The sequence below is a fragment of the Dermacentor silvarum genome, chromosome 1, assembly GCF_013339745.2.
Source record: "Dermacentor silvarum isolate Dsil-2018 chromosome 1, BIME_Dsil_1.4, whole genome shotgun sequence".
NCBI classification, from domain to species: Eukaryota; Metazoa; Arthropoda; class Arachnida; order Ixodida; family Ixodidae; genus Dermacentor; species Dermacentor silvarum.
In genome coordinates, this window is record NC_051154.1 from 372,481,557 (window position 1) to 372,498,257 (window position 16,701).

The 16,701-nt window shown below is 46.2% G+C and overlaps 1 protein-coding gene across 1 annotated transcript in view; it reads right to left on the reverse strand.

Annotated features, from left to right (window-relative positions):
* Positions 1 to 16,701, reverse strand: part of LOC119445576 (cGMP-dependent protein kinase 1) — a 697,240-nt gene that overhangs the window by 35,907 nt on the left and 644,632 nt on the right. Inside the window, exon 12 of the mRNA XM_049660582.1 lies at positions 929 to 1,158. Coding sequence (XP_049516539.1) covers positions 929 to 1,158 — 230 coding nt within the window. The remainder of the gene's footprint in view (positions 1 to 928; positions 1,159 to 16,701) is intronic.

Consider the following 16,701-nt stretch of genomic DNA (forward strand, 5'->3'; position numbering starts at 1 on the left):
ACGACCCGTACGTAGTACGAGCGAGAGCATATGCGTACGTGAAAGTTTCCGTTCGGCCACACACACAGGAATGAAACGCGGGAGTGACAGTCAGTCTTACCACTGTTTTTCGCATGTGTCACGTTTCAAATCAAGAGAGATTTTATTGACAGAAAAGACAGAGAGGCCGACCTCAGCTAGTGCGCTCTAGTCTGCTACTCTGCACTGGGCAAGAGGAACAAGTTGCTTATACAAGGAGTGCCAATTAATGCATCGTTTGCGCTGCCTTTGGAATCGGCCCAAGGCGTAATGGAACAGGTCGTGACGTTCCTTCTCTGGAATATGAAAAAAAGCAGTCGCCATGCCATCGCCGTCACACTAACATCATTATCTTGCTGCTGTCGTGACGCACACGCTCGAATCACCTACGCAACTGGTTCACGCGCACGAAAGCGTTAGTCCATCTGCTGGAGCATTCTACTGGACCCCAAATGGTACTAGATAAATAGCTGCCTGCAAAATTATTCGCATAGCATTCATTCCCACAGTTAGTGGGATGCGCATAACTTTTCGTTTTTTTTCTTCTCGTATCTGTAGTAGCTGTTTGCATATGTAAATACAAACACCTAAATTATCAGCACACGGCAAGTGGCACAAGTCAACGTATGTGTTTGTGTGTGTGTGTGTGTGTGTATGCATGCGTGTATGTATGTATGTATGTACATATGTATGTACGTATGTATGTATGTACGTATGTATGTATGTATGTATGTATGTATGTATGTATGTATGTATGTATGTATGTATGTATGTATGTATGTATGTATGTATGTATGTATGCATGCATGCATGCATGCATGCATGCTTCCTCGGTGCTAAAATCGAAGGTACGCCTGAAGTACAGACCATGAGTTCGATGCTTTGAGCGCAATCTGTAGCTGCATCTCACCTGTCCCTGAGCAGCGACCAGACCTCCCCGCCGAGGCATGCCTCCATGAGCATGTAGACGTACTTCTCGTCTCGGAACGTCTTGTACATGCGACAGATGAACGGATGGCGGCAACTCATCATGAGCGCCTTTTCGCTCAGCACGTGCTCCTGCTGTTGCGTTTCCACGATATGCTTCTTGGTCAGGCACTTAAGCGCGAACGTCCGGCTGCGGTCCTGTACATACTGCACCTGCAATCGTAACGTAACACATGGCGTCATATGAATAGAAAGGACTGCTCTGTCAACCGCCAGTGCCACGCAGCCATTATATAAATATAGCTTAACGGTGTGTGCACTTTGGAGAGTTGGTATTTCAAAGTAAACTTGCACTTACAAACTTTGGCCAAACTAATGCTTTCAATTCATCCGCGTTACCACGTGCCATTCAGCATTGGAATAACCTACCAAACGACATAGTTGACATTCTTGACCCTGATTTCTTCAAAGCACGCTTATGCATATTATTTCCATAATTCATCACAAGAAATCTTACTGCGCACCTAAGTAATTACCTATAGCGAAGTTGTATAGTTTTTGGTAGTTTTTTTTTTGCATTGCGTTAACATTGTTCTTTCATCATCATCATCATCATCATCATCATCATCATCAGCCTACATTTTATGTCCACTGCAGGACGAAGGCTTCTCCCTGCGATCTCCAATTACCCCTGTCTTGCGCTAGCGTATTCCAACTTGCGCCTGCAAATTTCCTAACTTCATCATCCCATCTGGTTTTCTGCCGACCTCGACTGCGCTTACCTTCTCTTGGTATCCATTCTGTAACCCTAACGGTCCACCGGTTATCCATCCTACGCATTACATGGCCTGCCCAGCTCCATTTCTTCCGCTTAATGTCAACTAGAATATCGGCTATCCCCGTTTGTTCTCTTATCCACACCGCTCTCTTCCTGTCTCTTAACGTTATTCCTAAGATTTTTCGTTCCATCGCTCTTTGTGCGGTCCTTAACTTGTTCTCGAGCTTCTTTGTTAACCTCCAAGTTTCTGCCCCATATGTTATCACCGGTAGAATGCAATGATTGTACACTTTTCTCTTCAACGACAGTGGTAAGCTCCCAGTCAGGATTTGGTAATGCCTGCCGTATGCACTCCAACCCAATTTTATTCTTCTGTAAATTTCTTTCTCGTGATCAGGGTCCCCTGTGAGTAATTGACCTAGATAAACGTACTCCTTTACAGACTCTAGAGTCTGACTGGCGATCCTGAATTCTTGTTCCCTTGCCAGGCTATTGATCATTATCTTTGTCTTCTGCATATTCATCTTGAACCCAATTCTTACACTTTCTCGATTAAGGTCCTGAATCATTTGTTGTAATTCGTCTCCATTGTTGCTGAATAGGACAATGTCATCTGCAAACCGAAGGTTGCTGAGATATTCGCCGTTGATCCTCACGCCTAAGCCTTCCAAGTCTAAGAGCTTGAATACTTCTTCTAAGCATGCAGTGAATAGCATTGGAGAGATTGTGTCTCCTTGCCTGACCCCTTTCTTGATAGGTAACTTTCTACTTTTCTTGTGGAGAACCAAGGTAGCTGTGGAATCCTTGTAGATGTTTGCTAAGATATTCACGTATGCCTCCTGTATTCCTTGATTACGCAATGCCTCTATGACTGCTGGTATCTCTACTGAATCAAATGCCTTTTCATAATCTATAAAAGCCATGTAGAGAGGTTGATTGTACTCCGCAGATTTCTAGATTACCTGATTTATGACATGGATATGATCCATCGTAGAATATCCCTTCCTGAAGCCAGCCTGTCCTCTTGGTTGGCTGAAGGCAAGTGTTGCCCTGATTCTATTGGAAATTATCTTGGTGAATATTTTATATAATACTGAAAGCAAGCTAATGGGTCTATAATTATTCAGTTCTTTAACGTCTCCCTTCTTATGGATTAGTATAATGTTGGCGTTCTTCCAGCTCTCTGGTACACATGAAGTTGTGAGGCATTGCGTATAAAGGGCCGCAAGCTTTTCAAGCATGATATCTCCTCCATCTTTGAATAAATCTACTGTTATTCCATCTTCTCTAGCTATCATTTGTACAATTTCATGGTACTCCTTTTTTTGCTACTTCACACAGTCGTCTTGTTTCATTTATCGCGTTACTTATATTGTTAGATATATTTTTCTTTCGTGCTTACCCGCTAACAATGTATAATTTTTTTGTACTCCTTTCTTCTTTTTGCTAATTTCCTGTATCCTCCCCTCACGCAATACTCCTTCAGGAGCCTGTGAGGTAACTGAATAAATAAAAAGCTGGGAACGCGACATAGACAAAGAAAACAAGTAGGCACCACAAACACGAGGCTATTACTTTTACAAGTTCACTATTATATAGGTACTCAGACACTACACCAACTATACTGCGGCCTCTATATATAGCTTGACGAATACTTGGCCATCTGACAGGAGCCGTATTTCGAAACAGCTCGATGATGCAGATGTCTAGCATCACTGGCACACCCATTTTCTCGGGATTCTATCTCTTCGAGACCCTGTACTTTGTCTTACAGTGGTAAGGAAATTTTTTTTTTCTATTCGGGGAGGCAGAAGCTAGTGAAGCTTGTTCTTAAGCTCGTACTCCCTGCCTCCCACATCATATTACGATGGAAATAAAGATATTATTATTATTATTATTATTATTATTATTATTATTATTATTATTATTATTATTATTATTATTATTATTATTATTATTATTATTATATCATCACCGCTTTGCTAACACTGACGCTGGACCTTGCTGTCGGGTTATCGTCATTGCCTTTAATTCGCTGCCGACGTAATCGTGCTGACCTTCTGTTTATTTTCAAACTCCTTCACGGTATCCTCATGTAGTATCAGTTTCGTATTCCGCGCAAGTTCACCGGAGAACACAGACCTTTCCATGCTGCTGCCTGTCACCACCAACGCTCAACTATCCACAGAATACAAAGTCTTTATAGCGCCCACTTTCATGACCTTGATATTGTTCACAACTCGCTGTGTTTGTTCTGCTCTGAGCTTTCCACTGTTGTGTCTTAGTTTCTCATGTTGTTCAACTTCCCTTCTCCCCCTTTTTCTTCTGTATGCATTTTGCGCCTTGTTGTATGTACTCTCTTCAAGATTGTTATTTGTTATTTCTCTTTTTTTTACGGCAGTTACCCTACTATATTTTTGATGTTGTTGTTCTATGTATGCGTGTGCCAGCCCTCACACCTCATGGTTGTTCCTGGGCACGATAAATAAATGATTGATTATTATTATTAATAACCCATCTGTTGCTCCTCTAATGTCACTACTAGTTTCCGTTATTAACTAATTCCTACTTTAATACTAGTGCCTTGTGCAAACGTCATACCTTAATAAAGGAAAGAAAAATGTTCAAATTCTCACACAATAGGTAAACAAGATTTTGTTTTCTTCAATGGGCACACGCAGACTACATCCTAAAGGTATGAAAATCTACAAGCGGACTCCTACATACACCTCTCAAACGTTACTACTATAACATAATACAAACCTTGAACCCAGACATGAAGAAAATTTTCTGCTACTTTCTATGCGAATTTCTTATAAAGAAGTCTGCAATCACCATTTGAATTTCAACCAAGCCAGCAGCGCAGCACTTCGGCGCTTTTGACAGCCGTGACCGAGGTTGTCGTTACTGTGACCGTTACTGTACCCTCAACGTCGAAAGCAAACGGGGCAATGATCTGCAAATTTTAACCGCATATTTCCGAGAGTGTGAACAAGGAACCCGTACGGGTCCCGAAACGTCTCTGCGTATTACTTTGACTTGGTCAGTGACCGCATCTTCTTCCTCATCATGCTACCTGACCAGACGAACTTTCGTCGAATTCTTGACTACATATTTCCGCAGCATGGACACGCAGTCTGAAAAAATGATCTGAAGCCTTGGATAGCATATGCGACAAACACAGCGTTGTGCTGTTTTACTCACTGCAGCCATACGCTGGAAAGCAGCGTTCTCGCGAAATTCACACCCCGTAAACTTTTGACGCCGACTTTGCATCCTACCTGGGTCTTAGTTTTCCTTCCCTACACTGAAAACGGTAGTACCCTCGACCACAGTTATCCATAGATAAAGCAAAAATTATATCTAAAAATTATTTCTTCCTGCCCTTGAGGACAGGAAGAAATGAAAACAAAAGTAAACAAGCTTAGATCTAAGCTCTGTCTAAGGAGCAGTGGACTCTGAGCCTTGCTACCGAAGAAAGGGGCATCAAGAACGTGATACTAATTTTCTTGCATACGGGGCTCCCGTACGGTACGTATGCAGCGACGTTAAAGAACATAAGGGAGCCTAGATACGCACGCAACTCCGTCTTTTAGGGCGATGACATTATGGACCCGAAGTTCGTGAAAGGTCGTGGCGCATTCCTACCTTAGGTTGCTACGCATTGAAATGTGCCCAGGTTGGCATGAGAGTAATATATATATATATATATATATATATATATATGTATAGTGTGAAGTGCACAGGAAAGACACATGAACCTTCAAATGTGTGTTGCCCTATTATTTTATTTGCACACCTGATATATGTTTCATTTCAGTTGTATCTCGCCATAAATACATTTAGAAACAAGTTATGGATCACACTGGCACGCGCGTGGTAGCTGAAAGACGGAGTCGCGCGCGTATGTCGGCTCCCAGAGGCTGCCTTAAAGCACATCGACTCCTTGCGCCAGTTCACGGCTAATCCATGGAGCGCAAGTCGCGTAATTTCGCTTCCCGCCGCTAGATGGCGTCAACGCTGCAGAAATTCACTTGGCCAGCATTTTTCCACCGTGCCGTGCTGTGCGAGTCCACTGCTCTCCGTGCTTCCGCAACTGTATATAAAGCACGAAACGCGTATACGCGCGCGCCGCCAAGCAAGCTCAATTAAACTGCCGCAGTATCTTCATGCGCCACTCACACAAACTGATCTCATAAGGAATTCAACGTAACAAACTAAAGCAACTTGAGTCCTTGGTTCAGTACCAAGGAATATCACAAGGCACAATGAAAGAATTACGAAATAGCTAACAACTAAAATATTTATAGCGCACAGTCTGACATCCTTACTTCTAACCTCTTAATGTCCGATATATTTTGGAGTCACACAAACATCATCATCATCATCATCATCAACAGCAACAAAAAAGAAGAACCGTAACACCTGGAACCTGGTTGTTTCTGCGGGCTTTTGTCCAAATATTGAAACCATGGACTGAAAAATGTTTTTGCGCTGCTGTATTTCTCAAAACCAGCATGCCGCGAATTGGCAGCATTGGGCATTCGGCCCCACTTCGACAAATGCTAGAGGTACACGGAGCTTCGAACACGCACCCAAGGAATGTTATTCTCGTTCTTTTTTCTTTTTCTTTTCTCGAACGCTCTCTATTTTGCCACAACTAATGAATTCGATCTTGCTGACTCAACTTGCTGGCGGAAATAATATAGTAGTAGTTGTGTGTATGAGGCAGATTTACATGTTTCACTGCAAATACATGAAAACCGTTGTCTTGCACAGTTAGGCCATCTGCACCTGTGCGGCGTATATTTTATATAGGAGTCATCAAATAATGAAAATGCCGAATCAAATGCGCATATTTCAGAGGGAGAAAGAGAGTGAGAGAGAGAAATGAACGGTATTGTTCCAGCAGCTCTATGTCCGAGCCGTCGTCGCCTGTGTCAGCATCAGGTGCTGCTTTGAGCTAGGGAGGTTCCCTGAATGTGCTGGATGGGCTGCACCTGGAGGGGCATGTTCTTGTGGAGTGGTCGGTAGGCCTCTGTTTTGTCAACAACCTTCGAGCATCGAATCAAATTTGGAAAATACTGTAAATGCTCGCTACAATAAAATCACTTTCTTCGAACTATCGCTTTACTCGAAGTTCGTCGTGGCCCCGACTGCAGTGCACGCATTTTGGGCTGGATTATTTGAAGTTCAATTGAGCCGGACTCCGCAGGCGACGCTCACCAACAACGGCTTGTTGAAGCGTAGAGCATACGCGATGGCCTTTAGCGTTTCTTCGTACCAACCTTGAGATTAAGCGAGCGCTGCGAACGTCATTCCACCAGCTTCTGGAATGAGTGGAATGACCCGTTATTCCCACCTTCGTGGGAATAATAACGGGCAGCTGCTTAAGGGCGTAAAATGAATTTCTCCACTGTCACATCGTCGTTATCGAACGCGGCTTCGTTTCAATATGCGGTTTATGAGCCCCCCCCCCCCCCCCCCCCGCCGCTGTTTGAAAGCGACCATCGTTACTATAGGTCCTTTAGAATATCTCAGCTTTTAACGAAATGCTGCTTATAACGAAGGGCATTTCATTTGCGGTCCCGATGACTTCATTATAACTAGAGTTTATTGTATTCTCATTTATACACAAAATTAAATGTCAGCGACTGTGGAATATAAATTCGAATTTCAAATATTTTCTCATTTATAAATAAAACGAAATATAAAGTTTGTAGGGAGTTTGGCAAGAAAAAGAGGCTTACCTACAACATTTGATCAATGCATGCATTGCCATTAACAACTGAACTTCCGGTCAACTGAGGAGCTTTTCAATGACAGACAACTGCATTCAGTTACCTGGCCTGCCCCGACAATGACAGTAAAGAAAACAAGCACGCCACCAGATGCAAGTATAGTGTTTTTTTCATACAAGGAAAAGAGTGTGATACTACATCGCCACACACTGATTTAAGTATGTGCTAATTTGTTCAAACTGGTTAAAATAATAAACTTATTTGTTTAAATCGAGGCAACAGATTCATATATAGGCTACCTAAAAACGAAGCATTCTTACTGAATGACAATAACTTTTTTTCAGCAAAAGTTATCTGCCCGTGCTCAGGAACCGAAGACTCCAGCAGCAGAATCATTCGTAACAGTCCTCACTTGCACCGATTGCTCTAGCTCGAGACTCCCAATAAGTGCTGTTATCCCTTCTATTCGAACAGGAACGCATATTTGATAACTTCTACTCACAGATTCTGGAATCGAATACAAATCAAATAGCAATGAATATCCGATTAGTATTTGAAATTTCGAATATCCGCACACCCATAATTTTATAGCGCCCCGTGCTGTGCCAGTGTCCGACGCTGTCAGTCCTGACGCCTCCAGCTGAAACAGGCCTCATAGGCCCCTGTTCTTCCTCGCCAAAAGGATGATTTCCGTGTACGACGACTACATTCCGCTCCCCCTTGGAACGGCGTCGTTTCCTTGCTTGAGAATTCAGTTTCATAATTCTAAAAATATATCTTATTTACACAACCACACTCTTAACGATGCCGTCCAGGCAGAGATCCCTGCCACTGCGGCATCTCTTATCGATCGGTGCAGGATGTCTTCCTGAACTTCCCGCCATTTTTCAATTGTTGTTATCGCGTTTTAAATAAGGCAAGGTCCCCACGAGGAGAGGATTGGCCAAGGCTCGCAGTGTAAACATAATGGCGTGCTTTCCTTCCCGCCAACTTGATGTTATGTATCACAAGTATTAAAAAATGAAACAAATGCACCTGAAAGTGAACATGCCGAATTTTGATGGAACCACCAGAGAATAAACATACGCAAAGAAAATGTTCGTTTAAAATAAATATGTCAGCCTCCCTATATAGCCACAATGCAGTCTTGTAGAAACTGACCAACTTCCTTTCGGCAATGACTCAGGCTGATCGCATCAAAAGATAAAATTTCAAGCGCCCAGAGGCCGAGGCCAACACGCGAGAGGTGTTTGAATTGGCGGGAAACACGCGTTCGGAGCGACTGTAGTTTTCGTCTTTCTCGTCTTCGTTGCGATCGAGTATATTATTCCAGACGTTCTTTGAATAGACCTTGCCACCTTCCTGCCTGCCATAGCCAACACTCAACTATGCATAGAATACAAAGTCTTCATAACACTTATTTCGTTTATCTTGACAGTTTTCATAATTATGATTTTACATTTATTTTGCTTATTTTTTATCGTATTATGCCCAACTGTTCTTTCTGTTTGGTTATCTTGTCCTTCAATTTTTTTTTTACTTACATCGCTTTGTAGTTGTTGATCGTTCACTAAATTTTTGATACTGCACCCGTGCTCCAGCATTCAGACCTTAGGGGTGTTCCTGGACACGTTAAAGAGTCATGACACGTTCCCCCATATGTTCTCAGATTGTCAGTGTAACAGATTAGAAGGGCCGATTTTGTCATACACAAGGAAAACTGAGCTCCCAGCGCCGCACATTCTAAATGAAAATTTCAGTTTGAAGTTGCGGCCTTTAAGCACCTCCCACTGTCAGCGACCGCCATTTTAGGAATCATTGTGCGACGTCAAAAACTGTGGAGCACCGTCGCCTCTTTGTCGAAACAACAACAGTCAGAACCCACATCGGACGTCTTGCTCCGGACAGTCTGGCACACAACGGCGCAACAAGGGCGTCGCTGTTGAATTGTGGCTGTTATTCGTTTTCACTCGCAAAAAAACAAGCACAAAACAGAGAACGCCTGCAGAAACTGTCTCGGGCTGACCACTGACACGCGCATGCCAGAACAAAATAACGCCACCATGACGTGTTTCCACCTCCTACAATCGCTTTCGAGGCTTGCAGAACACACGAGCATGACCTCCGAGGTTGGCCTCCATAACTACGTTAAGCATGGCACGAAGTTATCAAGGAAGTGCAAAAGCCCGTTGCCGCTAATTCGCGATAAAACAGAAATCTACGCATTCCTCTGTCAAGCTAGCATTACAAATCATAATCAATTCTGTGGCTTACATGCGCAATACACGATCTGATTATGATGCACGGCTGAGTGGGCGGCTCCTCACGGTAGTGTAGTTCTTTGAAGGGGACCGTATACACGTTACACGAGCGTTCTTGCATTCTGACCGGATCGTAATACGCTCGCCGCGGCGGGGATCGAGCCCCTGGCCTCGAGGTTAGCATCGCATTGCCAGAGCCACTGAGCTGCAGTGGCGCGTCACTAGCATTATGGTATGTTCATGGCTGGAAGGGATAATGTTAAAGTGCATGAGAATATCAGTTTATTCTTCTTTCTTTTTTTTTCTTTCTTTCTTTTTATTGGCCAATGTCATCTGCTATGTCTGTTGACAACGACGGAGAATTGTGAAGTTGACGCGGTCCTGGCTCGATGAGCGGATGCGTGCTTGCTTCTCGTTCAGTGAATTGCCTAAGAAATGGCCACTACAACGTTTTCATCGAAGTAATATCGAGGTAGTATGGGGATGAAGGGGAAGCGAAACGCAGATATATTGAAACAGAGATCACTTTGGGGTTACAATACATATAAGGTGGCGCGAGGAGTTTGAAAAAAATAAAAATAAACGTAAGAGTCATGGTGCCAGCCCTAATGTTGGCAAATTCAATTATGTGCTTAAAATAAGAGACTTTGTCGGTTTTTGAAGTTCACTAAAGGTCGGTGGGCCGGCGGGCTTTGTGAGCCCACGGTAAAACCAGAAATGTGGCAGTGCAGGGTGACATGGGTTGGGCCTCTTTTGATGTCAGGGAAGTGCACATCAAAATTAGTGTTCAGGAAAGACTCAGGAGCACTGATGAAAAGCAATGGGCGGCTAAAATGCACAAATACCTGTATCTCAAAAGCGTCAACACGCAATTGAGGAAGAGGTCAAGAAAGTGAAAATGGCCAGCCAGGAATCATAACAAAGGAAGCCACAGGAACAGAGACGGTACATTGTATGCGAAGGATGGTAAGGAAAAATCCGAGGACTCCTGAGCACTTCTGATGAGTTGCGAGTGCGAAAGCGAGTGCGAATGCCCAATTGAACGCCGCTGAGCGCTCCTTCGAGTTAAACACAGGGTTACACACCAAAGAACACATCGTAAAGCACTATTTGCGTCATCGTTGCCTTATCCGCGGCCAGTGCCGTAATTGACGTTTGGCAGCTCCCCAACACAGCAACGAGGGCGTAAGTGGGTATATGAAGGTTGCAGAGAGAACACATTGTATAACGCTGCTGGGTGGCCGCTTAAATGTGTGCAAGAGAGAGAGAGAGAGAGAGAAAAGACTTTGGTCCAGGTCAGACTAAGACCTATAGATATTCCTCCGCCAGGAGGACCATGGCCAGCTGGTCGGCGAAGGCCGCCGACGCCAACCACACCCGCCAGTGGGTAGGTGGGGGGTTAGGCTAGTGAGGGGATTGTAGGGCTGCGGGGCAAGAGAAAAGGGTGTGCTCCACATATGCGTACGTAGAGGGGCAGTTCGGACATGAGGGGTCTGAGCGGTAACGATAAAGGTATAGGCGTGCTGGAGTGAACAAGGTGTTGAGCTGTATGGCCCTCAGGGTGCGTACTTGGGCAGTGGAGAGACGAGGGTGTGGTGGCGGAAGCGTCTGCAATGAATGCCGGAGGTGTTTGTAGTGCTGCTTCAGAGTTTTCTTATAAAAGTGTGCCTCGTCCGCTATGGGCGGGCAAGGCCAGGGGATCATCGGCGCCCGGCTATTAATCTCGCGGGCAAGCTCATGAGCGAGCTTATTGCCGATAAGCCCCGCATGACCTGGCACCCACACCACATTGACCAAAGCAGGGGAGAGAAGGGAGAGAGCGTCAGAAAGGTCGTCATGCAGATTATCGGGAAGTCTGTTGTCGCGAAGAGCCCTGATTGCCGCTATGGAGTCCGAGCAAATGCGATACCGAGGAGAGGGAGAGAAGAAGGGTTAGTTCGTGCGTCGCGTGAACGATCGCGGCCAATTCAAGGGATAGAGAAGAAGTAGGAAGTGAGAAGGGGCCAGCGGTGGAAGTAATGGGAATGCCAAGGAGGTTGGCATTGTCACACAAGCAGTGGAGTCATGAGTTTGGTAATACGCTGCGTCGACGTAGCATATGACAGTGTCCGGTGGAAAAGGGTCGTGGAAGTGAGCGCGGGCTTGTCGTCGTCGCTCATGAAGATGTGGGGTCATATTTGAGGGAATAGAGGCACAGCGGAGATTGCTGGGAAGAGGTCGTTGAGGGGTGTACAGAGGAAAGTCAATGGGCTGGATGCCAGCCCGCTGCAGTAGCCAATGACCCTGCGCAGAGCTGGATAGGTGGCCAAGTTGTCGGTCCCTATGGAGGCGCAAGAGCTCTGCAAGGGGAAGAAATAGGCCTGTTGCGTATAGTTTGGCTGTGGATGCGTGTGTCGGAAGATGTAGGGCAGCTTTATAGAGACTGTTTAAAGCCGATTGAATGCGATGCATATACGTCTGCGTAAGTGTGCAGTATGGCAGGGAATAAAGGATTTTGTTCAAGGCAAAGGCTGTTACAAGTTTATTGGCTCTGCATTCGTCGAGGCCGCCGCGCCGCTTGACCACTCGTCGGACTAAGTGAGTTACTTGGTGGCATGTGGTGATCGTGGACTGTATTGCGCGGGCGAAAGAGTGGTCTTGGAGGGGAAAGCCTAAAACCCGGCAGGATGACGTGCGGGGGATGGAAATACCGGCGAGAGTGAGATTAAGGAGGGGGTTTACAGACCGTTGGTACTTTGTAGCGGAAAGAAGCAGCATCTCAGATTTCTCTGGAGCCGCTTGCATACCAGAGCGGGAAAGGAATTCGGAAATGAGGTTGAGGCCGGATTGTAATGTGAATTCCACCTCCCCCGGTGAGCCGTGACTACACCAAAGGGTTATATCATCAGCATAGAGAATTGACTGTAGGTGCGGAATCTCCGACAAGGATTTTGCGAGAGGTGCTAGCCGAGATTAAAGAGGGTTGGAGAGAGCACGGCACCTTGAGGTGTTCCGCGGGTGAGCGCGATGGGCGGGGACAACGTGGTCCCGAGTCGGAACTGAGCTTGTCGAGAGCGGAGAAAAGAAGAAACGTAACAGTAGTGTCGGGATCCACAGCCGTTGTCTTCGAGGGGGGAGAGGATAGCGTCATGAAGTAAGGTATCGAAGGCCTTGCGCACGTCCACAGTGACAAGTGCGTGAACTTGACACCTCGAAGGTTCAAAGAAAGTTTCCTGGAGAAGGAGAAAGAGGTCTTGAGTAGACATGTGGGGGCGGAAACCAATCTGATTGTGCGGAAGGAAGTGAGTGTCGTCGAGAAGATCCGTAAGACGTGCGAGTACCATGCGTTCCATGGTTTTCCCGACACAGGAAGTAAGTGAAATGGGTCGCAGGTTGGAGAGTGTGGCGGGCTTGCCGGGCTTTGGTATTAGAGTAATGATGGAAGAGGTCCATTCATCGGGAAGAGTGCCGTTGGTGCAGTGTTCACTTATTTTGTGTAAAAGAAATTCTTTATCCGAATCAGGCATGTTCTTCAACAGAGAGGAAGTGATGTGGTCCGCACCCGGAGTGGTACCAGTCTTGTTTTGAGCGAAGGCTCGTTCTAGGTCCGGCAGAGTGAAGGGGCTGTCCAAACCGCTATTGGAAGGCCCTGTGTACTCAGGGTACAGGGAAGGAAGTGGGGGAGGGATGTACATATCCGTGACCTGTTGAAGGAGGGAAGTAGCACCATGCTCGGAGAGATGCTTTTGGATTGTGGGGAGAGGAGCAGGTTGAGGGCCAAAGAGGGACCGGAGGATCAACCAGGCTGATTTAGTGTGGAGGGAAGAGTTGATAGAATGGCATATGTGATTCCAATTTGTTGTCTCAAGGATGGAGCAGTGAGTTAGTATGTCAGTGTTGAGTGTGTCTAATGTGTGTCTAAGCTGGATGTTGTTAGGTTGGGTACGGATGCGACTAAGGAGGCGTTTACAGGCCAGCTGTTTCGACGGCATAGCGTGTATTTTCAGCTAGTACAGCATATTTTCAGCTAGCTACATTTTTCTACGTCTCCGCTCGTGTTATGGCTCTCACAAGACGAAAACATCTGCTGCAGTACCAGCGTCAATGCGAAAACATGTGTGATCTTGTCATTCCATGCAAACAACTTAACTTAACGATGTCTGTCAAGCACACGGCGTGTGTAACTCCTCGTGGGCAAGCGAGCGCGTCTCTCGCCGTCGTTGCATCAACGGCGCCGGAGAGGTCACCCAGCGACATGCGACGCACGCAAACAGCGCCAGTCCTGCGTCGCACAATGTGACCAGGCAGATTTAACCAGAAGCATTAAGGTTTTTAAGCCCTGTTTATAGTTCTGCGGCATACGCACACACACACACACACGCACACACAAACATTCACGGCAGCGCGCTCGAAGGTACGAGCGGCTGCTTTCTCAGACGGCACCGCCTCGCCGCCGAGACACTGGCGCCACATGGTGGCACGCACGCGAACTGGTTGCTGCGGAAGTTGCTTGCAAAGGTTGCCAGCAGCGCGGCCGCGGCCACGCGCTGATTGGTCGGCGCCACGTAGGCGCTCATCGAGCCGCTTCCGGCGGCGGCGCCGGCGCCAAGATCTCTGGTAGAGTGTACTAGAAGCTTTTTGAGTGGCGCGAGCGCCTGCCTGAGCGCGGCCGTTTCAGCGTGGAATGATGCGGTGGCGCTGGCGTCGACCAATCTACCAGCGCGGATGGCTGGCAGGCGTTCCGCGTACATGTTCGTACCTCTCCGTCGAGCCTAGGATGATCTTTTTCATTCTTTGTTATACCCCCTTTTCCAAAAATGTTAATGCAAATAAATATTATTTGACATTATTGTTACTGAAGTTGCCGCCGACTGTGTTGCAGCTTGAAGTAGCGTAGCACATCGTACCGCATAACGAGCGCTTCCCCCCCCCCTTTTTTTTTACAGTGTACAGTTACACGAGATACCAGCTAGCCGGCACACATCGGAAGCCTCCCTCATCCCCCCCCTCCCCTCGAAAAAAAGAAAAAAGCAATGTGTTGCATATAAGACGAAGAACTCGCCAGTTCCACGTAAAACACCAATGTTGGAATCAAATAAAGGGCGCGTTGCTTGTGGTTGCGTTCACTCAGAACAAAAGCAAGCTTTATTGACAATGTCACTGTCTGAAGAACAGCAGAGTTTTTCCAGAGCACCCTATCATTTTAAAATATGGGAATGCGTTTATTGTTGTAGGACCCACAAAAATGCACATACGTAATGGTGCAGAAAAACCCCTTCAGTGAAACATAGCAGTGCAAGATTTCGAGAGTTTAAAGGCAACACCACTGCAAAGTCCTATTAACAATCGCATACTTATACAAACAATACATTTGCAATTAAAAATGATAAAAAGAATAAAATTATAGAGCCAGGATACACAATATAACATAAAACAAAACAGAATAGCAGAGCTTAGGTTGTCTTTGTAAAATGCATTTAAATAAATAAAAATGTTATTATGGTTGCAAAATTGTTTAAACCGACTCTAAAGTGGAACAATGAATCAGCTTAGTTCGAGTAATTGTGCTCCGAGAACCCTAAAGCTGCTAAATTAACCATCACAGGTTTAGTAATACAAAAAGATTCAAGATGAAATTTTATTTTCAGGTTTTGCGTCAGAGTTTGCACGTTCTCTTGCTTACAAACCTCTTCTCAGAAAAATCATCTCTCTTCTTGGTGACCCTTAAAAAAATTAATAGTAATAAAATATGCTCAAAAACTGACATCCTTTTTATGCCAATGCAGCAATTTATAGCCTACTCAATTTCAGGTGCTGCTGTGCGCTTCTTCGTTTTTCATCTCGCGACTTGTTCAGACCCAGTTTCTGCTGCTCCACAACAGAGTGGGACGCTTGCAACAAGCTGCAGGGCATCTGAGGCCTCTTGAACCATTACTAAACTAGACTTGCTGATTAGTTTGTTTTGCACGAACGCTTCACATTCCACGCTTCCGTTGTTTGCACTGCTGAAGAATACGGCTCGTTCAATGGAAAGTTCACGCGTGCTAGAATTCAGTGAGCACGCTACGTATGACACGCCGTCAAACCCGGGAAACTCGTGCAACGCCCATGATTTTGACGGTAGGTCAAGCCCACGAAGGTCGTCGAGAGTGACAACCGCTTCAGACGAGGGACTTGAGCTTGCCTTGTCAGCTTCGTCGCTACCTGCAGAAGTTGCACAGTTAGTGTCCACAAGCACCTGCGCAGGAGTGCTAATGCGGCGCCGCTTCCTGTTGTCGTTCTCAGCCGGCACACCCTGATGCCACCGCTTTGTTTGGGTCCGTGGAGCCGGAGTTTTCAGCGTCAGATATGCAGGCAGGTTGGGCAAGATCGTCGGGACTGCATCAGGGGCAAGCATCGGCGTTCCCCTAGGAATACGGACTTCAACACCATCGATCACATGCACGTAGTCTCTCACAATGAAATGCGGTTCGAAGTGTAACTCGCACACGGCACAATCGGCGTCAAGCGGTTTGTCAAGCCGATGGAGGTTCCGCTCCCAAAGAAGTCGTCGTTCTTCGTCTTTCGGGGCCTTAAAAAGGGATAACTTTCGACTTTGTTGCACACGCGGATATCCAGTTGTGCAACCTGGCGCGTAACAATGGTTTAAACGCTGTTTTTTTGCCATTACGCGACCAAAACAGAGATGCCGACTACAGAGGCTACCATGCCGCCGAGCAAACCTGGGTAGATTGGGCGATGGCAGCGCCGCCGCTACTTTCGCCACAAGTTGGGCAAGGGGCAAGCAAGGGAACAGCGCTCCGGTCGCGCCACTCAAAAGCTTCTAGTACACTCTATCTCTGGTGTACCTTGAGCACGACGTTACGGCTTGGCGCATCCCTCAGCGTCGACGCTGAGCGACGCCGGGTGACGAAACGCCAGGAAACGCCGGGATAACGCCAAATGTGGTCGGGCCTTTACCGAGGCGCAGTTAGAACGCAGGCGACAGCTTGCACAA